Source organism: Magnolia sinica, chromosome 4, assembly GCF_029962835.1.
Source record: "Magnolia sinica isolate HGM2019 chromosome 4, MsV1, whole genome shotgun sequence".
NCBI classification, from domain to species: domain Eukaryota; kingdom Viridiplantae; phylum Streptophyta; class Magnoliopsida; order Magnoliales; family Magnoliaceae; genus Magnolia; species Magnolia sinica.
In genome coordinates, this window is record NC_080576.1 from 15,492,002 (window position 1) to 15,517,482 (window position 25,481).

Below are 25,481 nucleotides of genomic sequence, written 5' to 3' on the forward strand. Positions count from 1 at the left end.
TTCAAAGGTAGGGAAACTAGGGTTTCCAAGGATCCACTTGTAAAGATCAAGGAGATCTACGATTGATTCACGAACACAACTAGATTTAGAGTCTCATCTTCATCCAGTTAGAGGATATAATATTAAAAATCAAATCTGAACTTTCTTTGATCTAGTCTTCAAGAGATGAGAGGCATGAGAATTAGACTTGATTCCATCATAAAACCATGCCCCTAAGACAAAGCAAACAACAGAATTTAACTAATCCACATCCAATCTGAGAGAGTTATAAATATATATAGGGAAGAATTTCATCATCCAACCATGTCCATGAGACGATGGCGACCAATAAGGTTCCTACGACCATAACCTCCGTACAAGCATAGAAAATACTCAAAGCTATCGTAGATCCAATATAATTTGAGTCACAACAAACCATTAAAAACTATGAATATTCCATATAATCAAACCATAATCAAAGTGAGTTCACAAACATAAATCAGAGTCGTAGAAACTATCCATCACGCTATAAGCTTCACCTCTTAGCCTTAGCTAAGGGGTTTAGCCTGACATGATCATGCTAAAACCAGGAAAAACATGAAAGGAAAAGAAGAAAAGCACAGATGAAAGAAAGAAGAAGGAAAAAACAGCCACTTTCTCTCCCACGTCCCACTCACGTTCTAGATGATGCTTTCCTTCACGTTTCTCTTCTTTCTTATAGGCTTTAGGAAGGTCGGTGACTAGAATGAAAAGAAGAAAGTCGATGGAGAGCTTTTACGCACTCTCCTTTCGCAGCAACAACAAAAGAATCGCGTTTGGCCTGCTTTTTGACATTGATAATTGATCCGTTAATGGGATCTAAGTTGTTCAGACTCCTTGATCTTGGTTGGTCCCACCTTGGGAGGGTTTTAGACGGTCTGGATCGTAGATCCGTCCATCTCCTTGATTGCAGAATTGGTCCACAGAGGTCTGTTTTTGTAGACATGCGCAGACTGTGCAATTCTTCTTGCGTTGATGAGTGGTGGGGCACAAGATCAGTGTCGACGGAGAAATTCACTTTTTCCACTGGATGCGCCTCGAAATTCTGATCAGAAATGGATGGTTTTGGATTGCTTTTGATGCGGCCCACTGAAGTAATCATGTTGTAATCGTTTTGGACGTTGCATGGCAGTCTGTTTATGGTCGTTGTGGCCAGCACGTGCGCGTACATAGTTACCCACAGTCAACATGGGTTTGACCTTTTATCACCCCTCTGCATGATGGACGGTTCGAATTGTTCATGTGGTCCATGATAATGGCCCACAGCCGTTCGCAAGTGGTTATGCATCTGCACGTTAGAAAATGGAAACTTTTATTTTTTATTTTTTATTTTTGCTGGAAGTTGGGTCAACGTACGCTGATCGACTCCCTTGACTCGGTGTTTCGCTAGTGCACGTATGCTGTGCACACGCTTATACAAGTGGGACCCACGATGATGTGTTCTATTAAATCCACACTGTCCATCTGCATTCCCGTCGAACTTAAAGGGTTCGGTCCAAAATTGAGACTTATCCAGAGATTAGATGGGTCCCAGATCAGTGATTTATGGGATGATCTGTCTATTGGGCCACTTTCACAAAGATCCAATGGCTGAAATTTGACGTGTACGGTTAATTTATGGTCCTCAGGCCATATATAAAGTTTTGAGCCAAACGGATGGTGGGAACCCTGTGATCTTGCATTCTGGACGATTTTCAAACCCGTTTAACATGAGTGGCGTGATTTTCTCGAATCTCTGGCATGTAAATTCTTCGATCTCGGTCCCCTGGGGTCTATCCCTTGCCTCGGTGATTTCTGAGTGTTAAATTCATGCTTTCAATACCATTTTTCGGTCCAAGCTCCTAAATACACCTTGTATCACAAACACGATTAAAATGGGCCATTAAACAGTATCATGTTCATAAAATCAGGTAATAAATAAGGTCTAATGTGTAATATTTAACCCTCAACACAATCCCCAACCAGCATTTTGCTAGTCCCAAGTAAAGTATGCGAAAAATAATCTAAGAATTACAGGACAATTCCTATAAAACCGCGTGATTTTTGAAAAACAATCTAGTCAATAGAATTCTAAGATCCATGAATGTTGGGCATTACTTTCTCCTAGACTCAAGCACACGATAAACTTCATAGTCAAGTTCAAAGCATTAATCCATCCATTAGAAAAATTCTAAACATTGAGTTCCATGAGTGTATAGTGCAGCCTTGACTTATCACAATTAAAGGTTCAATCGTCAATTTTCATGATAATATGAATAACCAAATGGAATATTCCGGATAACCGCACCTAAACCAAAACTTGCCTTACAATTCAAAATCTTTTTGATCGACAGCTTTCACGCCACGTTAACCTTGGGGAATTGAATATTCACTTATAAAGAGAAAACCTATGGTGAAGACTATTTACCCACATGTATCGGCGGGGGGGGGGGGGGGGGGTCGCCCAACCCTTTCTAAAGACAACTTCTTTTTTTTCATATGATGGACAAATTTTTCAGATTGGTTCCTTCCATGCCTAGTGACTACCATGTTAACAATTCAAAATCGAACTGAAGCTTTAATGTGTAAGCTAGGTGTGATGTGTGAAATCATGACTCAATCAATGTTTAAAACTTTTAATCATGGATTAATAATTCGAACTTAACTATGAAATCCAACAGATGGCTGAATCCAAGAGTCATAAATTACCAACATTGTGTATCTTATAATTCTAAATCAAGGATGGCCGTCAAAATCACTTTGAATTCACAAGAACTTTTAGAAAAATTTTTAAAAATTTTCACAATTTTTGCTCAAGACCAAGAAAAACTGATTAGTAATCTAATCTCCCATCGCCAACCTAAAATCTACATTGTCCTCAATGTAAAAGATATAATCATGTAATACATATAAGGCAACAAAAGTAAAGGAGAAGTGATGGAAAGATAGTACCTAATGACGGAGTTAAGCGATTTTTTTCCAGAGAGATTCCAGCGTGAAGGCGACTAAGCATAAGAGTTTAAGCAAATTATCTTAAAACAACTAGAAAGAAAACTAACCTAATGACATAAAACCAACTAACCTACCTACCTATACCTCCATCAGACTAGGAGATCAATCTTGGTAAACAGGATCATTCAGAGACATGGACATGTCCTCTGAATCAAACTTTTCGACAAATGGCTTTAATCGATGTCCATTCACTTTAAACTCATTGCCATTGTCTGGATTCTGAATCTCGATAGTCCCATAAGGATAAACATTGATAACTGTGAAATGACCGGTCCAACGAGACCGAAGCTTACTTGGAAAAAGATGTAACCGAGAATTGTACAAAAGGACTTTCTGACATGGCGTGAATGATTTTCATAAAATATGTTGGTTATGAAATGTTTTCATCCTGTCCTTGTAAATTCTCGAGTTCTCGTACGCATCGTTTCGGATTTCTTCAAGTTCATTTAATTGAAGTTTGCGTAGCGAGCCAACGTCATCCAGTTTGAAATTCATATTTTTGATCGCCCAGTAGGCTCAATGTTCCAACTCCGCAGGTAAGTGGCAGGCCTTCCCACAGATGATTCTAAAGGAAGACATTCTAATAGGGGTCTTAAATGCAGTACGGTAAGCCCACAAAGCATCGGTCAATTGGATTGACCAATCCTTACGGTTAGGGTTAACCGTCTTTTCCAAAATATGTTTGATTTTCCTATTGGAAATCTCAGTCTGCCACTTGTTTGTGGGTGGTATGGAGTGTTCACCTTATGAGAGATAATATATTTCTTCATTAAACTCTCAAATGGTCTATTACAAAAGTGTAAGCCCCCATCACTAATGATGGCTCGAGGCGTTCCGAATCAGGAAAAGATGTTCTCTTTTAGGAATTTAATGACCATGCGATGGTCATTGTTTCGACACGGAATCGCTTCAACCCATTTAGTGACATAGTCTACAGCGAGCAAAATATACAGATTTCCAAAAGATTGGGGGAATGGTCCCATAAAATCGATGCCCCATCAATCAAATGTCTCTATAATAAGAATGGGGTTCAAGGGCATCATATTTCGACGAGACAATGCCCTTAATTTCTGACAACGCTTACATGCCTTGTAAAGCTCATGAGTGTCCTTGAACATAGTGGGCCAGTAAAAGCCATATTGTAAAATCTTGGCCGTGGTCTTTTTAACAGAAAAGTGACCAACACAGGCCTGTGAGTGACAAAAGGAGATGACACTCTGATGCTCATCGTCTGGTACACATCTCCTTAAGATTTGGTCTGGGCAATATTTAAACAAATATGGATCGTCTCAGAAAAAGTTGCGCACCTCGATGAAAAATTTATTCTTATCTTGCACAGTCCGATGTGTCGGTATAAAACATGTGCCAAGATAATTAGCAATCTCATCGAACCAAAGTGAATGGGAGACTCTGAATAACTGTTCGTTAGGGAACATGTCATTAATATGAGTTGTCTCAGGGGAATCAGAGGGGTCAAGGCAGGAAAGGTAATCAGCTACTACGTTCTCTACTCCCTTTTTATCTTTAATTTCTAGATCAAGTTCTTGGAGTAGGAGGATCCATCATATCAGGCGGGGCTTAGTATTATTCTTAGCAAAAAGATACTTAAGTGCTGCATGATCTGTGTAAATGATGATCTTAGATCCGATCAAGTAGAACCTAAATTTGTCCAAAGCGAACACTACGGCTAAGAGTTCTTTTTTCGTTGTCGAGTAGTTCACTTGGGCAGGATTTAGAGTCTTACTCGCATAATGAATAACGTAGGGTTTCTTATCTTTTCTCTGGCCTAGAACCGTCCCAAGAGCATAATCAGATGCGTCGCACATAAGTTTAAAATAAATACTCCAGTCGGGTGGCTGTATGATAGGTACACTAGTCAACATGCTTTTAAGCTTAATGAAAGCTTCCTGACATGACTTAGTCCACTCGTATGATGCATCTTTTTGAAGTAGATTACATAGAAGATAAGAGATAAGACTAAAGTCCTTTGTAAATCTTCTGTAAAACCCAGCGTATCCTAAGAAGGATCTCACGTCCCGTATGTTCTTGGGTGGAGGTAGGTTAGAGATAAGATCGATTTTAGCCTTATCCACTTCGATTCCTTTGGATGAGATGATATGTCCAAGGACAATTCCCTTATGAACCATGAAATGACACTTCTCCCAATTAAGTACCAAGTTCTTTTCTTCACATCTTTTCAACACACATTTAAGACTTTCTAAGCACTCGCTGAAAGATATACATAAGACAGAAATCGTCCATGAAGACCTCTAAATATTGCCCCACCATATTAGAAAAGATGCTCATCATACAACGCTGAAAGGTGACAAGGGCACTACATAGTCCGAATGGCATCCTTCGGTAAGCAAAGGTGTCGTAGGGACATGTAAACGTAGTCTTTTCCTGATCTTCAGGGGCTATTTTTATCTAATTGTAGTCCGAATACCCGTCAAGGAAACAGTAATAAGAATGACCAGCTAGCCTTTCCAAGATCTGATCAATGAAGGGCAAAGGAAAGTGGTCCTTCCTCGTGACGGTATTCAACTTTCTGTAGTCAATGCACATTCTCGAACCAGTAGTAATTCTAGTTAGTACGAGTTCATTATTGGCATTAAGTACGATGGTGATTTCGGACTTCTTAGGAACCACCTGAGTTAGACTTACCCACTGACTATCGGATTAGGGTATATGATACCCACGTCCAATAGTTTAAGAACCTTGGCCTTAACCACTTCTTTCATGTTTGAATTTAATTTATGTTGTGATTGCCGAGAGGTCTTCACATTATCTTTGAGATAAATGCGATGAGTACAAATCAAAGGGTCAACCCTTGAGGTCTGCAATCGTCCATCCAAGGGCTCCCTTATGCTCAATGAGAGTAGATATGAGCATACTCTCCTGTTCTTTCTCCAGGTGGGCAGAAATCACAACCGGGTATGTCTCATCTTGACCTAAATGGACATATTTTAAATCAGAGGGCAAAGGTTTTAGGTCAATTTTCGGTGGCTTGAGGTTAAACGGTAGAAGTACTTCATCAGTTTGGGGCAACTCTTCAAATTTTAACCTCTACCAGTTAACTTCAAGTACCGGTACAACATCAAGCATGACACATGTCTCCCTAATCATGCCATCATCAAAATCATGGGAGTGGGCGAAACACGTCTCTAGAGGATCAGAAGATAAGGTCAAAGGTGTCCTATCTTCCACGAAAAAGTCAATCATGTTAATGTCATGGAGATCGTCATCATCCTCTAACCGTCTGCCTGTGTTGAAAAAGATATTAATTTTCAATGTCATATTCCCCAAAGACATACTCATAACACCATTACTGCAATTGATAATTGCATTTGACTTAGCAAGGAATGGGCGACCAAGAATGATAAGAATCTGAGTGCTCATGTTATTGATGGGTTCAGTATCCAGGATGATAAAATCTATAGAGTAGTAAAATCTGTCAACCTGGACTAACACATCCTCAATTATCCCTCTCGATACTCGAATAGAGTGATCAATAAGTTGTAGTGTGGTTAGGGTGAGTTTTAATTCACTCAAACTTAACCGTTTATATACCGAGTAAGAAATCAGATTGACGCTCGCTCCTAAGTCAAGAAGTGCGTGCTCAATTCAATAGTTTCTGATTACACATGATATAGTTGGGCTACCGAAATCTTTGAATTTCTGTAGCACATCTTGCTTTAGAATAACACTCACTTTCTTAGTCAGGAAAAGATCTTTGACTATTTTGCCTTCTTTTGATCGTACATAAGTCTTTCAGGAATTTGGCATATGAAGGTATTTGTTTCACGGCATCAAGGAGAGGAATTTGACCTTCACTTGTTTCAACACCTCTATAATATCCTGAGAGTTAGAGAGAGGTGTTGGTGTAACCAACTGTTGGAAAAATGGAGCAACCGGCTTCCCTTGAGATTTCGGTTTTAACTCTGGTGGGGCATGGCTAGATCCATCTTCTTTGTCCACTTCCGGATCCTTAGGCTTTTCAGCCCTAACCAGAATGGTTTTGTCAATGATCTTCTTACTCTTAAGAGTGGTGATGGATTTAGCTTGCCCCATCGGATTTGAAGAGCTTGGGTCGCTAACTTCACATTGTGGTTTAGGATTGGGAAGAGGTTGAGCTGGGAAGCTCCCCTTGTTCCCAATTGTATTTTTGGCCTTAAGTCCTTGTATCACTTTTATAAGGTCTTGAAAGGCTTGTAGCATACCCTGATTAAAAAGCTAGCTCTTGCTTTTAAAAATGTTTTAAAACCGAATCCTCTTGAGGTTTCTCTTGAATTGGAATTTGATTTAGGAAACCTTGAGGTGTAACGGTTTGTCCATTCCTCCAACTGAAGTTTGGATGATTTCTCCAACCAGGATTATATATGTTAGAGGTGGGCCCACTGAAAGGTCTTTGGTAATTGCTTACGACATTAGATTGCTCATTCAGTACCTCTTGAAGGCAAATATAATTAGGCAATTTTCAGTAGTGTGAATGTTGCAACCATAAATACCGTAAACAATTTCCTTAGCCGTATTCCTTTAATTCCATGGCTTTGAGTTTTCTGATGAGATAAGCCATTTTAGCATTGATATCATCATCCTCTTTCAAGAGATACATTCCACCCTTTCCTTCGAATGAGTCGGCCTAGACGTAGTACTTGGTCTAGGGGAGATGTCTCATGATTGTGTGTTCTTAGCAAGCTTATCAAAGTAGTCCCACTCCTCATCGACACCTTTATTCATAAACTCATTATACATTGTCTCGAATAATTGGTGCATGGGAGATGTCAGTCCATCATAGAAAAAGTTCGTGATGCGCCACGTTTCAAAACCATGTTATGGGTATGAACTGATAAGATCCTTGAACCGTTCCCAACATTAGAAGAATGTTTCATCTTCCCTTTGGGCGAAGTTTATGATCAACTTTCTAAGGGTGTTTGTCTTATGGTATGGGAAAATTTTCTTTATAAACTCCATTGTCATGTCATTCCATCTTCCACTAAATCAAGGACGTAGTGAATGTAACCACGTCTTAACTTTCTCTTTCAAAGAAAAGGGAACGAGTTTCAACCTGACTGTGTTATCAGACACATTAGGAAAGTATAAAGTAGTTATGATCTCATCAAACTCTTTCAGAAGTAAATATGAATTTTTTGACTCAAGCCTATGAAATTTACGAAGGAGTTGGATCATCCCTAGCTTAATATCCATGTGTCCTGCATTCTCAGGAAAAACCATGCATGAGGGCGTACTCACCCCCACCAGTTGTATATAATCTCATAAAGTACGAGGCGGGGGTGCTTGATGCACCTCATTCTCATCCTAGATGTCCTCCCCCCTAGGTTGGGGTAGAAGAGGTTAGTTTTCAGCCATCACTTCAATTAACTCAGGGGATCTCAAGCGGTGTCTAGTCCTCCGATGGATAGTCAACCCCTCCTTCAATCAAGAGACATCGAGTGTTGTCGCGAACCCACTTGGGCATAAAACACTCGCAGCCCTCAATTCAGATTCTAAACCTAACCTGAAAGAAAGAAAAGAAATAGAGATCTAGAAAGAAAGAAGAAAAGAATTGGAAAGAAGTTACCAAATTCGAAGTTCCTAGGTTAGATCCTGCAAAATAAAACAAAACAAGTTATTCTCTAAAAATAGATAGTCTAAAAATAGAAAGTAAACTATTTTCTAAAAAAGGAAGAATTCTAAAGATAACTAAAAATAGAAAGTCTCAAAAAATAAATTAGGAAAGGTCTAAGCCTAAATTAGAAAGTAAGAAAGTTTCTAAAAGAAAACTTAAAATTAGAAAGTTTGTAAAAATAAAATAAAGGAAAGATGAGTTAGTTTCTAAAAGTAATAAAAGAAATACTAGAATAGAAATTTTCTAAAAAATAGAAAAAAGAACCTAATCTAAAAATAGGATATGGAAAAACTAGAAAATTAAAAAGGGATTACCAATTTAGAAGGTCTATCTCAGAATCCTATAGAACAGGAAAGTTAGGTTAGTTTCTAAAAATCAACCTAATTCTTAAACTAGCTAATCACAGAAAAGAGTAACCGTCAATCCTCGAAAACGGCGCCAAAAACTTGTTCACACCCCAAGTATAGGGCTGCGATGTAGTAATCATAAGACTGAGGTCGAATCCACAGGGACTGAACCTTGTACGTAATCTAAAAGTAACCAGAACTAGAACTAGGCAAAGATGAAATCTAAATCAGAAAATTTTAAGAGAATAATGGTGAAATCTTAAACTAAAACTTGTAAAATTCAAAGGTAGGGTAACTAGGGTTTTCAAGGATCCACTTGTAGAGATTAGGGAGATCTATACTTGTTGAGGGTCAAATATTGCATATTAGACCCCAGTTACTACCTTGATTTACGAACATGATATTGCTTAACGGTTTATTTTAATCATGTTTGTGATGCAAGGTGAATCTAGGAGCGTGGACTGGAAAGGATGCTAAAAGCATAGATTTAATGCTCTGGCATCACCAAGGCATTGGACGGGACTCCATGGGACCAGGATCAAGGGCTTATACGACAGAGATCCGAGGAAATCAAGTCATTCACATTAAAGAGGCCCCGAAAATGGTCCAGAATGCAGGATCATAGGGTTCTTGCCATCCGATTGGCTCAAACTTTATATAATTTGCTGGGGGCCATAAATAAACCGTACATATTAAATTTCAACCATTGGATATTTCGAGAAGTAGCCTAACAGACTGATCAGCCCTTTAATTCCCTAAGTGGGGCCCACCTGCTATCTGGATATGCCTCAACTTCGGATTCAACGTATTATATGACGAGACAAGACGGATGGATGGAGCTGATTTCCCAGAACCATCACCGTGGACCCCACATGAGTCAGGGTGTGCATGGTGTACAAGTGCTTCAGATTCGCACTGCAACTGCACCTCCTTCCAAAATGGGCTGGTCCCGTGGCTGAGTCAAAAACAGAAACTGCTGTTTTCACCAGTCAACGTAACCGACGTTGTCGGGTTTTGCGGAAAGCAGTGGGCCTCATACATTGTTCATACGACTGATCCAAGCCGTCCATCCTGTAGAGGGCCTCGAAAGGGTCGAACCGAAGCTGAAATTTTGTACCCATACGTACACACGTGTGTGACATAGAGGCCACAAGTGGACTGTCCTACAACGTTCAAAAGGAATCTTAGCATGATTTCTTCTCTGGACCACGTCAATGGACGTTCAAAACCATCCATTCTTGACTGAAATTTCGTCCTTAATGTAATGGACGGGGTGAATTTCTCCGAAAATACCTCTGTGGGGCCCACCAATCACGACAGCGAAGGAGTGCGAAAGCTTTCGTAGATCCACGAAAACTGACTTTTCCAGGCGGTTGTGGCCCACCATCTTTCATCATATGGTAGATCTGAACCGTCCATCATGTAGAGGGCTCAAAATCGTCCTAAGGGACTGTGTTTCTTTGAAAATTGAGCAAGGAAAGTAGGGAGTTTTGAAGCTCTGAACTTGACTGCAAAAAAGCTTTCGCTATGGCTGCGACAGCCCTCCACCGCCTCTAGCAGCTATAAAAGAAGGTTTTGGACGTGGGGAGAATTCATTCAGATTTAGAGGGGGATCGAAGCTTGGACGTGAAGCACAAGAGAGAGATTAGAGTTTTAGTTTTAGTTTTTTTTTTTTGTTTTCTTTTGAGAAGTAGTTAATCATGCCTGTGGTTAGCTAACCTCTTAGCTAGGGCTAAGAGGTGAAGCTTGTGGTGTGATGGGCAGTGTTCTACCGGTTTGATTCATGTTATGAACTAATTTGATTCTGGTTTGATTATTAAGGAATGCCTTTAGTTGTTAATGGTTTGTTGTGACTAAAATTATAATAGATCTGTGATGGCTTGAGTATTTCCTTTTCCTCTTTGTGATTATGAAGACAGGAAGCTCTGTTGTTTACTATCGTCTCCTGGGCATGGTTAGATGACGGCACCCTTCCATTCATACATCTCTCAGATTGAAGTAGATCGGTTTAATTTTGTTGTTAGCTTTATCTCATGGGAATGGTTTTGTGATGAAATCCATTCTAATTTACTTCGATCTTATCTCTTTAAAACTAGATCAAAAGATGTTCAGATTTGATTTTCAGGTTATATCTTCCAACTGGATGAAGATGGGACTCGAAGTCTAGTTGAGTTCGTGAATCAAGCGTAAATCTCCCTGATCTCTACAAGTGGATCCTTGGCACCCTAGTTTCCTACCTTTGAATTCTACATATTTTAATTTACTATTTCACCATTATTGCTTAAATCCACCTGATTTAGATTTCATCTTTTTCTAGTTCTAGTTTTAGTTATTTTCAGATTACGTACAGGTTTCAGTCCCTTGGGCTTCGACCTCAGTCTCACTGAGTTTATTACTACATCATAACCCTATACTTGGGGAGTGAACAACACTTGATTCACGAACACAACTAGATTTAGAGTCCCATCTTCATCCAGTTGGAGGATATAACATTAAAAATCAAATCTGAACTTTCTTTGATTTAGTCTTCAAGAGATGAGAGGTATGAGAATTAGACTTGATTCCATCACAAAACCATGCCCCTGAGACAAAGCAAGCAACAAAATTTAACTAATTCACATCCAATCTGAGAGAGTTATGAATATAGGGAAGAATTCCATCATCCAGCCATGTCCATGAGACGATGATGAATAATAGGGTTCCTACGACCATAACCTCTGTACAAGCATAGAAAATACTCAAAGCTATCGTAGATTCATTATAATTTGAGTCACAACAAACCATTAAAAACTATGAATATTCCACATAATCAAACCATAATCAAAGTGAGTTCATAAACATGAATCAAAGCCGTAGAAACTACCCATCACGCTACAAGCTTCACCTCTTAGCGCTAGCTAAGGGGTTTCACCTGACATGATCATGCTAAAACTAGGAAAAACATGAAAGGAAAAGAAGAAAAGAACAGATGAAAGAAAGAAGAAGGAAAAACAACCACTTTCTCTCCCACGTCCCACTCATTTTCCAGATGATGCTTTCCTTCACGTTTCTCTCCTTTCTTATAGGCTTTACGAAGGTCGGTGGCTGGGGAGAAAAGAAGAAAGTCGGTGGAGAGCTTTTACGCACTCCCCTTTCGCAGCAACAGCGAAAGAACCACGTTTGTCTTGCTTTTTGACATTGATAACTGATCTATTCACGGGATCTGATTCGTTCAGACTCCTTGATCTTGGTTGGTCCCACCTTGGGATGGTTTTGGACGGTATGGATCGCAGACTGTGCAATTCTTCTTGCGCTGATGAGTGGTGGGGCACAAGATCAGTGTTGACGGAGAAATTCACTCCATCCCTTGGATGCGCCTCGAAATTCTAATAAGAAATGGATGGTTTTGGATTGCTTTTGATGCAACCCACTGAAGTAATCATGTTGTAATCGTTTTGGACGTTGTAGGGCAGTCTATTTGTGGTCGTTATGGCCGGCACGTGCGCGTGCATGGTTACCCACGGTCAACATGGGTTTGACCTTTTTTCATCCCTCTGCATGATGGACAGTTCGGATTGTTCATGTGGGCCATGATGATGGTCCACAACCATTCGCAAGTGGTCATGCGTCCGTGCGTCAGAAAATGGAAACTTCTATTTTTATTTTTTTTGCTGGAAGTTGGGTCAACGTATGCTAACCGACTCCGATGTTTTGCCAGTGCACGTGTGCTGTGCACACGCTTATATAAGTGGGAGCCACGGTGATGTGTTCTATTAAATCCACTCCATCCATCTGCCTTCCCATCAAACTTAAAGGGTTGGATCCAAAATTGAGACATATCCAGAGATCAGGTGGCTCCTAGATCAGTGATTTATAGGCTGATCTATCCATTGGGCCACTTTCACAAAGATCCAATGGCTGAAATTTGACATATACGGTTAATTTATGGTGCTCAGCCCAAATATAAAGTTTCGAGCTGAACGGATGGTGGGAACCCTGTGATCTTGCATTCTGGATGATTTTTAGGTCCGTTTAACGTGAGTGGCGTGATTTTCTCGGATCTCTGGCATGTAAATTCTTCTATCTCGGTGTCTTGGGGTCCCTCCCTTACCTTAATGATTTTTGAGTGTTAAATCCATGCTTTTAGTACCATTTTTCAGTCCAGGCTCTTAAATACAACTTGTATCAAAAACACAATTAAAATGGGCTGTTAAACAGTATCATGTTTGTAAAATCAGGTAATAACTAGGGTCTAATGTGTAATATTTGACCCTCAACAGAATCAAAGATCTAAAGGACTTCATTGAGGCCCTGAGATTGAAGAGGGCCTGGATTATCCTTTTCGGTCACAAGAACAGCCTATGGGCGAGCTTCATGAGATCCAAATATGGTGTAAACCAATCTTGTGATTAGGGGTGTACACGAACCGAGCTAGCTCGGTTAGCTCACTCGACTCGACTTGAAAAAGCTCGATTTGACTCAGTTCGACACTGTGTTCGAGCCGAATCGAGCTAATTTTTTGAGCTCGAAAATGAGTTCGAGCTAGCCCCAGCTCAACTCGACTCGGATTGAACTAGTTTGGTGACTTGGTTACTTCGACATTGATGTTGCTCACCAATCATTTGATGAAATGATTCAATGAAATGTGGCTGGTGGTAAGGAAGGTATGTATATGAAACAAATACCTTTTTTTTTTTTTCTTAATTTTTATGTTGCTTAGAAGGTGTTTGATAAAATACCTGTAAGAGCATTATAGTTGTTTTACATACAGTGTGATTTTGAAGGTGTTGTCTAGGTGTTTGTGAAAATTTTGCACAGGCAAACTCGGCTCGAACTGGCCTAAGTTGTTGATCGAACCGAGCCGAGCTGGCCAGTCAAGCTCAAGGATCGAGCCGACCCGAGTTCGAGCTAAGGTTAGCTAGTGGCCGAGCCGAGTTGACCTGAGGCCAACTCGACTTTGTTCGACTCGATGTACACCCCTACTCATGATATCTCCATCAACCGCCAGTCAGACTTCCCATCATGGAAACAAGCTAGGAAGCTCCTTAATTTGGTTGAGGATAACTCTTGCCTTTTGCTGGGGAATGGTCGTAGCAGCTTCTAGAAGGAGAATTGGACAGTGTTGGGCTCTCTCTAAGGTTGGATCTTAGGTAATATTCCACTATAGCTTTAAAACCTAAGGATCCAAGATGTTATTGGGCCGAAAGGCCTTCTCCAGAATGCCCCTTTCCCTCCATCCCTTCTTAACTCCGTTCTGCAACATGTGATCGCCGAAGGTATGGCTTTGAATCAAGACGAGGACCACATAATTTAGGTCAGAGATAAGACAGGGAACTTCTCCCTCAGATCAGCGTGGCAGCTCATTCGTCCCCCGGGCCAGACATGCACTTTGGCTAAGTGGGCATGGCATTCCAACCTCCCCCCAAAAATTGTTGTATTTTTTTGGAAACTTCTAAGCAGTTCCATTCCGGTCGATATTAGCGTTAAGAGGAAAGGGGACATGGCTTTATCCTACGTCTGCTGCAAGCCTAACTCCCGCACGGAAGAGTCCCTTGACCACCTTTTCGCCACTGGCTTCTTCCCTTTGGTCTCACTTCTCAGTCATCCTCTCAGTTTCTTTCCATCACGGTCAATCTACGGGGAGAAGAGCGTCCCAATGGTGGGCCACAACAATAGAAACTTCCACCATTGGTGTCCTGAGAGGTATTACTCCTGCCCTGATCTGCTGGGAGATCTGGAATGCTAGAAATGAGAAGCGGTTTAAGGATGTCCAAATCAGGGTAGTCCATTCCATCTGGCAAGTTCGGTCCTGGCTCCAACATCTGGCTAACGCCTTCCTGCTCCCGTTGAGCAGAAATCTGGTGTACAGAGAGGCTGTCACTGGGTTGGATCCTGGCCGTAGCGTTTCTTCTTCGGTGTCCTTTGTGAAGTGGACAAGGCCAACAAAGGGTTGGGTGAAGTTAAATGTTGATGGCTCTTCAAGGGGCAACTCGGGGCCTTCGGGTAGTGGGGACGTTTGCAGAAATGATAAGGGATATCTAGAGTTTGCTTTCTCCAAAGGCTATGGTGTGGGGTCGAACTTCCAAGTGGAAGTTAAGGCAGTGGTAGACGGCCTCAACATATGCAAGGAAAAAGAGTTCTCCAAGGTTGAGGTGGAAAGCGATTGGCTAGCGGTGGTGGAGCTGTTCTCCAAGGTAGGTAATGCTCAATGGAATGTGTTCTATTGAAAAAACTGTTTTGATTCCATCCAGGCCACAGTTAGCATTTCTATCAAGTACACCCCAAGAGAGGCCAACAGGGTAGCGGACAGCCTAGCCTGGTTGGAAAGCACTAATCAACATAACAAGATTTTCTTGGCAGTATCAGCCCTCCCCTTTCTTTCTCGCAGGGATCCGGTCCCGGATAGGGTGGGTTTAGGTGCAGTGTGAGTTAGCTAGTGTATTTTTATTTTATTTTTTGTTAGCTTTTGATATGATAGGCTGGCCCTTCCTTTCTCGGCAGGGTCAGCCCAAATGTGAATTGGTTGTAAAAACAGGGGAGGCTCGGGTGTTTTTCTACCTGAACCCACCCGTATAGGTTGTATGGTTTTTTTCCACATCAGTGAAATTTAAAGGATTAAAAATAATAATAATAAATAAATAAATAAATAACGTGAGAGAGAGAGAGAGAGAGGGAGAGAGAAAGAGAGGGCAGTTTTGTCATTCGAATATGATTCATAAACTATACGAAACCCCAACGGAATATGACCGCAGGCAGATGGATGTCCAACTGTGCAAACCTCAGCCATTTTCTTTTAATATTTCGAAGTATGAGTTTTGGAAATAACCTAATGGGTAGGTGGTTACACAGGAAAATCCTAAAAATTAATAATAATTTCTTTTATACGCATGGTTACAGAGTCAACAATGTAAATTTATTGAAACGTCTGAGATATACTTATTTAATAAAAAAAATATACTTATTTAATAAAAGATTGTTTTGTGTACAGTGTATCGAAATCGTCTAAGGCACGTGTTTTACATAGTCATCAGAATACCCAGTCTCCTCAGGGCTAAAATTTGGTACATGTGAAATCCACTCTGTACCTTAAGACCACTACCTTCATGATTAAATAAAAAGGAAAAAAAGAAAAGAAAAGATCAGCCCAATGACTAAGATGGATGGACGACAACAATAGAAACAATTTAAAATTGTCTAAAGTTTTAAGTAAGTAAGTTGTGGCCCACTTGAGTATTGGATTGGATTATTTTTGTATATCTTATTTATCATTATGGCTCACACCTAATAAGGGGCATATAAAATGCATGGAGATCACCCCACACAAAAAACATATGGTTAGCGTGTCATCCTCTTGTTCTTGTGGTACGGGCCTACATGAGTCGTGGATGGGGTGTGACGCCAACGGGGACCATAAGTTTCCCTGCGGGGTCTGATGGTAGGCAGTAACTGTAATTAAATGATCCATAGGTTGTAGCTATAATTATAACATAAATATAAATATAGATAGTCTGTGTTGAAGGCATCCGGAAATGAATACCGATTTCCTGCAAAAGCCTTTTACATAAAATTCCTATCTTAGGATGCTAGGTAGGAATTCCTGTGATGTTTGTGAAAAATCAACAGTTCAACACTCTTCATCCGTTTTGAGAGCTTTTTTTTTTCCTAATCAGAGAAATTTTTCATTGAAGAAGCAGGAAATTATAGAGACAGATTTTGGGCCTCCCCTGGATAAAAGGACCTAGGGAGACCTATCATGTGAAAAGAAAATACAAAGCTGGAGGTGCCAAACAAAACGCAAAAAACGGAACCACTGACGGGCTAAATTTCTAATCAACCCCAGACCGGCCTTGTCTAGGAAGAGGAGACAATGGATTCTGGGCGGGAGATCACAAAGCCGATCCAACGAAGCAGAGGACTGACTTTCGCTTCCCAGGCAGGCAAAAGCATCTGCCGGGGTGTTCCCCTCCCTGAAAATATGAGCGAATTCAATACGACCTCTGCTCTTCAATAACAAAATCCGCCCCAACCAAAATTTCCACTTCCAGCTCACCTGGCTTATCCCATTCAACATCTTTACCACCTGCAAGGAGTCGGACTCCAGGATGATATGATGGAACCCCAAAGACAAGACTAGGAGTAAGCCCTCGTACACTGCACGCAGCTCGGCATAAGAATTAGAACCAATGCCATAACCCGAAGAACAGGCACAAATGAATTGGCCCTTATCGCCCCTACAAATTCCTTCTCCACCAGCTAAGCTCGAGTTGCCTCTGGAGGAGCCGTCAACATTCATTTTAACCCAATTAAAACAAGGCCTGATCCACTTGACCACCACAGGACACCTCGAAATGGAAAACGCACCTGGGAAGGGCGAGCCGAGGACCAGGTTCAGTTATGCGCCTCTGGACGCCAAGCCAACCTTGTGGGTGTTGTGCAAAGAGTCATGGATGGTGGATGCCCAGCAAGCAACTCTCGCCATCAGCACTCTCAGCGGAACAATCTTCCCCTCACTGTGTTTCTCGCTTTCCAAAGCTCCCATAACAAACAGCCAGGAATGAGCTTGCAGATTAGCGGGGAGCTTCTCGAAATTGTCGTGCTATTAAAAATTAGGTGGATTCAAACTCAAGTGGTATGCACCATAGGAAACAGTGGGGATTTAGTTACCACCATTTGAAACATTCTAATGGTCACAAAATTTCATATCAGGCTAAGTTTTTGGTGTTTTCACTTCATCCCAATAGGAATGACCTTATAAATGGTTTAGATGGCATATAAAAGTCAAAGTTAGATCTCAAGAAGATTTCAATGATAGGAAACTCCTTTCCCGGTTTTCCCTCTTGTATGTACACCTTGAGTTTTGGATCCACTTGATATTCGGCGTCATGTCCTCAAATGATATGGAAAAATGGATGAACATTGTGGATTTCTCAAAAACATTATGGTAGGCTCCAGCATTTCTACGCATAAACTTCCTGGGAAAGGCTTTAGTCTCATGAGCCTTTCACATAAGTTCCTGCACTGGGATGCTAGGTGGAGCAATCAAGGCCATCCATCCGTTTTGAAAGCTCACTTTAGATCATGCCACTAAATCAGGTGGATCCCAAACTAAACTGGATCACACCATATGAAACGGTAAGAATTGATGCTACTAGTGAAAACATCCTGGGAACACATAAGATTCTGATTAAGCAGATATTTGTGTTTTATCCTCATCCAATTATGTGTGACCTTATGATCAAGTTAGATGGAAAAATAAGAGTCAGGGTTGGCCTACAAAGGTTTCAACGCTAGTTCATTGCATTCTCATTGTTTTATGTGGTGTAGTTCACTTGAGCTCTAGATGTACCTTATTTTTTTAGTCCATGCTTTAAAATTATTTTGATAGATGGTGCGGATATAACACAGAAATTATGGTGGCCCTGGATAAATTACACAGCTTAAAAGTTGAAACGTTCGGAGTCATTGGAAATGACGTGGACCAAATGAGAAGTGACTGCACTGGGATTTCCTGTGCGTTCAACACAGACGGCACTCTTTATTTTAATTTAATACCCCATTTCTCAAGCAGCTTGGTGTGGATGGTGCGCAGGCACTTAAAATTGCATACATGGTATTAAAGTCCAATTAAACGGTTGAAGATATGGGTCCCAATTTAGATGTATTGGGAACTAAAAAATTATATTTACTTCATCATTCATTGGATTGGGGGAGATTTATAATTTGAGAGTTAAAAATGAAAAATATCCAAACATCCTAATAGAGCAAACGCCCATGAATCAGAGGTTAGGATTGTCTACTCAATCTGGTCTTAGGACTGTGGTTAGCAACAGTGGGTTTAATTTGTTTAACATGAGATAACGTGTGCCAGAGTATGGAGTGTCATAAGATGTCTGAGTATCATAAACTCCCCAAAGAAATGCACAAGGGATCAAATATATGACCTCTGAAACGGATAGAAACATGCAACTAGCCCAATCTGGACCATGCAAATAATGGATCAATCCTGAAAACCACACAGCTTGGATGATCTTCTTTTAACCAAGGGATGAAGATGTATGAAATTTTGATACATGAATATGGTTTCACTTTCACCCAAAAGATAAATGCATTTCATTATTCAGAGTTACATGAGTATGTTTCATTTTAGGAGATACAAAATTACAAAAGAAGGAGAAACAATAGAAATAAAGAAGCAGGTGAAGGCGTATGAGTTACGCAACATGTGTGCACTCATTTTAGAAGAAACAAGATTACAAAAGAAGGAGAAACAATAGAAATAAAGAAGCAGGTGAAGGCGTATGAGTTCCGCAACATGTGTGGACTAATTGAGACGATGCACACGCATCTTGATTTTGAAACAAATTCCACTTCCGCTTTTGATTGTGTTTGATTTTTAGAGCTATTTGGATTTACTTTGGTTGTGTTTGATTTTTAGGGCTACTTGGATTCTTCTTCTTCTTGGGTTGGTTGCTTCTTGTTCAACTTGTAGGAACCGTAGAAGTAAGAGGCGAAGCCCCAAAGGCAGAGAGCCAGGGCCATTCCCTTCTCTCCTGTGAACTTCTCTTTGAAGAAGATGACCCCTGCTATCTCTGTGAAAGGGAGGAGAGTGGCGCTGAGGATTCCTGCAAAGAGAGATGAAATGCAGAAGACGAGGCCGAGAGTTCCCAAGAATATCATCTGAAACCCAGCAGCAATCCCAAACAGCACCACGTAGTACTTGGCCTCCCCAAGTTCATACTCTGCCGCCTCCCTTCCAATGGCCTGCATATACGAAAGATGCAAATAGTTAGAATCACTCACTTAGCACGTTCTTTTGTTTTTCTGCTTTTCCAGGTTCAAAATTAAAAACACATGCTGACGTGGTAGACGAGTATCAGATCCTAGCCTCTCATCGCGTGGATTCATCACCCCAAAGGCCAGTTTATTTCCTTTAGGGGTGCACCAGGCCCATGGGTCCTACCAGCAAGCTACCGTGGTGGGCCCTCCACCACAGGAAATTATTTTAATATCATGTGGGCCAATGGCCCATGTCTCTGATATTAAAATGATGAGAGGACCCAAAAAAAAAAAAAAACGGAAAAAGAAAAGAAAGAAACGAGAGTTGTCTTAGTCAAATTATTTAACCTAGCACGTCTTTTGTACAATTGTGGTGGGGCTGACTCAAGTGAATGGCTTGGATTTTAAAAACGTATGCCAAGATGCCACATGTGTGCATGAGTCCCATCAGCAAGTAAATGGTTTCTTACCTGGAAATCCTTATTAATAGTCATCCCAATAACGCAGAAAATGGTAGCAGACAAGGTCGTGAAGAACTGAAACTGCATCACAACCGGATAAGTGATGGCTTTCCTTGCCTTGGCGTAACAAAGCTCGGTGCATGGATATGCGAATCCCAGCAACGCGGCGGCCCCGATAGTGAGGATGAAACCCAGCAAATACTCCCCATTAGATACATTCGCAGGACGGTCACCGCTCTTGCGAATCCCAAGCAACACCGACGCGAGAGTCATCAACACCACGGCGTTGATGGTATAGGGGGTGAATTTCTGCTTCACGATGATGAGTGCGAAGAATGCAGTGAAAACGAGCTGAGTGGCGAAGAGTAGTGAGGATGTGGAGACGGGAAGCAATGAAGAACCCATCGAATACATGAAGTTATCGAGACCCATGAGGAGTCCGATCACCACACTCGATATAAAGAGTCTGGGCTCCAACAGGAATTTCATCCCACGAGCCCGTTCGCGCATGTAGACAATGGAGAGCGGGATAAGGAGGACGGGGAAACCACCTGTCTGCAGCGAGCTGGTTAGCCATTTCCTTCTCCCGCCGTGGAGATAGTAAAGCCGTAGAAGCAGTGGACCGCAGATGGTCCCTATCCCGGTGAGGGTGCAGTTGAGGGCAATAAGCCACCATTTGACAGTGCGTTTGTGGGTTTCCTTTGGTGATGAGGATTCTGAAACTCCATGCTCCATCCTCTCAACGCCCTCAATGTTCATGGCCATGGCTCTTCCCACTCTTTCCACACTGCTTTCTCAAGTATGAAAGAAGTGTTTGGAGAAGAGCAGGAGACTCAATGCGACTGTCTTGAGTGATTTTGGATTATGAGAGGAGAAATGGTTTATATAGACTATGCAGAGAGAGGCTCTTACAATGTCAGTAGTGGGTAGAACGAAAATTTGGACGGTTCAGATTTTTAAAAGGGAAGGAAAATAACGGATTTGTTTCATTCATAAGCCGTCGCCTTTGACTATTGACTTCATATATATATGCATATGCTCTAAAATCTAAATACAATGCTACGATCAACCTAGCGTCAGCATCGATCACAAATCAAGTGGAGAAATAATAACCATTGTTTCTTTATTAGGGTTGTTTACGTATTGGACTGGATCCTCTGCAACACTCAACATCCAAGGTCTGTGGGCCCCACCATTGTATATTTGTTTTCATCAACGATGTCCATCCATTTTGCCGGCTAATCTTAGGGCATGAACCATGTAGATCCAGCTCAAGTAGCCCAGAGCATAGGAAATAGAAAGGATTGAATCCTGACCATTGAAATTGAAATGATCAATGTTTGTGTTTTCCCTTCATCGAGGGTTACGTGACCAATCAACAAGTTGTATGGTAAATAACATTACAGTGAGCATTATGAAGTTTTTAACGGTGGGAGTTCAATCACCACTGTTTCGGGCTGGTGTGGTCCACCTGAGATTTAGATCTGCCTCATTTTTGGGCAGATGCCCTTAACTGAGCCGGAAAAATGGATGAATGGCGTGGATGAAATGCATACATCATAGTGGGGCTCACACAACATTGACACCAGCTAGTGCTGGGTCACAAATCGCGTCCAAAACGGAAGCCGCGGATTTCCTGGGAAAGCCTTAGCAGGTAGCGCACGGACTCTGGGTGGGGCTCACGGCGATGTTTGTCAGAAATCCAACCAGTCCATCCGTTTTTCGAGCTCATTTTGGAGCATCCAAAACAAAAAAAAAAAGTGTATCCAAAATCAAATGAGCCACACGAGAGAGGAAACAATGGGGATTTAGTAAACACCGTTGAAATATTTATATGGCAACAACAGTTTTGAATCGGTCTATGTTTTTTGTGTTTTAACTTCATTCCGGTGAAAATAACATTGTAAAGGGTTTGGATGGCATATAAACATTAAGGTCAGGTCTAGGAAGGTTTCAACCGTAGGAATTCCTTTCCCACTGTTTCATCTTGTATGGCCCAGTTGAGTTTTCGATACTCCTTATTTTTTATTTAATATCCTAAAATGAGCTCAAAAATTAGATATACGGATTGGATTTCTCATAAACATCATGGTGGACCCCACCTTACATCCCAGCGCACGAACTTAGTGTGAAGGGCTTTTGCAGTAAATCCGCGTCCCTTCAAAGTTGTTGGCAGTACCTAATCCTATCGCTTAAGGAGGGAAAAAAAAAAGCTAAATGTTTTGACGCGTGGAACTTATGTGACTGTGGGCCGGCATGATGTATGTATCGTGTTGATTCATTTTTACAAATTGTTTCAGGGCTCAAGTAGACCTACCGCAGGAAACCGTGGGAATTAGATGGCTATAGTTGAAAACTTGTTGAGGGATATAGAAGACTCAGATCAAGCATGTTTGTTCTGCTCTTTCCCTTCATCCTCATGAACAGGTTTGATGGCAAATAAACGTCTTGATATGCTCCGGAAAGGTTTCAACCGTATTAGTTCAATCCTCAACTATCTGTGCTGTGGTTCATTTAAGCTTTGCATCTGACCTTACTTTTGGGCTTTGTGCCCTAAAATGAGGGCAAAATGGATGGACGGTGTGGATCTAACACATCTGAAGAATGTGCTATGCCGTACATAATCCCATTTGGGAAAGAGAAAATCGGTGTGACAATATATTGTCATATAGAAAATCCGTATGTATTTTCATTTATTTTTTTCAGTTTTTCTCAGCTGATGTCAGCTAATGTCATTGGGGCTGACGTGGACCAATAAAAAGAAAGGCATAGGAACTCTATGTGCATTCAACACCTTAGTGGGTGTTAGCCTTACCGTGGGCCCAACTTAATAAAGTGTTGTATATCCACGCTGTCCATCCGTTTTACTAACCCACTTGAGGACGTTTCCCTAAAAATTAAGCAGATCCAAATCTCACGTGGACCACACCATATGAAATAGCCGTGATCGAAGGACCACCATTAAAAACTTCCTAGGGCCCACAGTAATGCCCACTGTAATGTTTCCTTTCCATCCAACCCGTTAGTAAGGTCAACCAGACCTTGTTGAAGGGAAAATATAATGATCAGCTTGATTTTTAGTCCTCGAAAATCTTTTAATGGCCATTCCCTACTTTTTCCAGTGGTGTGGTCCACTTGAGAGTTGGATCTGCTTTAGGTTGCGGATCACATACTTAAATGACACGATAAAATGGATGAACGGCATGGATATACAAATAATTGATCAAAGTGTACACCACATGGTAACTAAAGTGTCACCCGTGTGACACCTAATCTGCGATTTGCATACACATGTAAAATCCACTGCCGTGTTGCGACCAGGAACGTTCTGATTTCCTTTTCTTTGGAATTAAGGCAGAACGGTCTTCGTTGCTGCACCAATAGAAAAAGAGCTTCAGATGAGTGGGTAGCACGTCAATGATGAGTCGGAGAGACATCTGACCCACCCCCAGGAGAAAATTAGTTTAGTTTGTTTCCTTCAACAAAAGTAGGTAAACCTACGGATTTTAAGTGGTCCAGTGGAACCCACGATATTTAATATTTACAAAGTTTGGGAGCACTTGTTAGACATTGCAGCCACCTGTGCATGAAATTCCGCGGTAAAAAGCAAGAGCATAACATAAAAGTAAAAGACACGTTAATAGACGGACGGGGATTTCCTGCTTAAAGACTGAAGCAGGGAGTTCCTGCACTAGAAACCTAGGTGGGGCTACTGTAATGTTTGTGAGAAATCTATCCTATTCATAAGTTTTTTAAACATTGGGACAAAAATGAGCCGGACCCAATACTCAAGGGGGCTGGAAACGTGAAAATTGAACATTCATTGTTGAAATATTCGCAGGGCCACAAAAGTTTTGAATCAACCTACTACTATTTGTGTTTTCATTTCCTCTTATTAGGAATGACGTTAAGAGCAATATGGATGGCATGTAAACATTACTGCGGCCAAAGGAGATTTCAATGGTAGAAATTTTCCAAACCACCTGAGTCGTGGATACTTATTATTTTTATTTTCAAATCCTAAATTTATTTCAGAAAACGGATGGACGGGATAAATTTATCACAGTGGGCACCACCTAGTTTCATGTGAAAGGCTTTTGCACGAAATCTGCATCCCCATTAGGCACCAAAGTCCATGCAAGTGGGCCCCAATCTGGTGATCTGGACCGTTGATGTGGATTAGACACGGACCATTGCTTTTTTGTTTGGGCTGGAATGGAAGATATTCGTCATCTCTATGGTTTTTTTTTTTTTTTATTTTTTTATTTTTTATTAAGGTTGAATCGTGGACTATTAATGCTTTCGTTTGGGCCATCTTACTTAGGATTAGGACACTAGAGACCTTACACGTGGATGATTTGGCAGGAGAGACAGACACCACCCACCTAGTTAGCCCATGGATGGCAAGCAAAGTGATCCAATGATCCCAGGCGTCCATATTTTATCCCTGAAGAAGAAAATCTTAAAGGCCAACTTTCAACGGGGAACACTGATAGCTATCGGCGACCGCCAGCATCATGAGTCTCTACTGTCCAGCCATCAAAGCATGAATTTCAACCTTGAGCCATCAATTTAGATTCCACCACTATAAATGAAACTGATAAGATAACACACGAAATAATGAAAATGAAAAAGAAGAATTGGAGAGGACACAACTAGTAACAACGGCGAAGGATGCTTCACAAGGATCCAGTGCGTTTTATTTCCCACTGGTGCCCAATTGCTGAGTGGACCAATGATCGGGACCGTCCATGCTGTGGAATCTATGCTATAAGGGCCATTTTCAGAAACTAACGTTGACAGTATAATTGTGATTGTCACCATCTATATTCAATTTATGACAATAAAAAGAAATCTTAAATGGCTTGAATTCAACTATAAAAATCAAGGGTTAGAATAATTATCGATGCGTGATCAAGGAGTAATTGGTTATTTTGAGATAGTAAGTACAACATGGACGGTTCAAATCCTAGGACATTTTAGCATGTGGCCCCCAGTAGAAGGAGATACACTGTATCGTGAGCCACCGAAGTAGCAAAACGTAGTAGAATTAATGACTCCTGGAGTTTCTTCTGGGCGCGACTTGGCTAAGACCCAGAACCACCGATGTGCGGTCCAGCTAGGCGGAGTCGTGCGACACATCGCTGGCTCCGGTGGGTCTCAGGCAAGTCGCGCCATTTTCTTGCATACGTTGGCTCCTTTCCCAGCAAATGAATGTGCTGAGGTATGTGACTATCGTCAACGTCGGCTCAGGTTGTTGGGAGTTCTTTACAACGGACT

The 25,481-nt window shown here is 41.2% G+C and overlaps 2 protein-coding genes and 1 non-coding gene across 4 annotated transcripts; 1 reads left to right on the plus strand and 2 right to left on the minus strand.

The window, feature by feature from the left end:
- Positions 1 to 7,834: 7,834 nt before the first annotated feature.
- On the plus strand, positions 7,835 to 7,941 carry LOC131244921 (small nucleolar RNA R71). The gene has a single exon (XR_009170689.1). It is a non-coding gene; the product is annotated as a small nucleolar RNA R71 (small nucleolar RNA).
- An 8,761-nt stretch (positions 7,942 to 16,702) lies between these two features.
- Positions 16,703 to 17,257, minus strand: LOC131244044 (uncharacterized). The gene has a single exon (XM_058243711.1). The coding sequence runs from the start codon at positions 17,255 to 17,257 to the stop codon at positions 16,703 to 16,705; it is 555 nt and encodes a 184-aa protein (XP_058099694.1).
- A 1,784-nt stretch (positions 17,258 to 19,041) lies between these two features.
- LOC131242559 (purine permease 1-like) lies at positions 19,042 to 21,069 on the minus strand. 2 transcript variants are annotated; one of them, XM_058241279.1, is made up of 3 exons: positions 20,211 to 21,069; positions 19,383 to 19,725; positions 19,042 to 19,344 (listed from the first exon to the last, which is right to left on the minus strand). In XM_058241279.1, the coding sequence occupies exons 1-2, from the start codon at positions 20,964 to 20,966 to the stop codon at positions 19,402 to 19,404; spliced, it is 1,080 nt and encodes a 359-aa protein (XP_058097262.1). In that variant the 5' UTR covers positions 20,967 to 21,069; the 3' UTR covers positions 19,042 to 19,344; positions 19,383 to 19,401. The 2 variants fall into 2 exon arrangements, with proteins under 2 accessions (XP_058097262.1, XP_058097261.1); XM_058241278.1 differs by having other exon boundaries at positions 19,042 to 19,725.
- Positions 21,070 to 25,481: the final 4,412 nt, after the last annotated feature.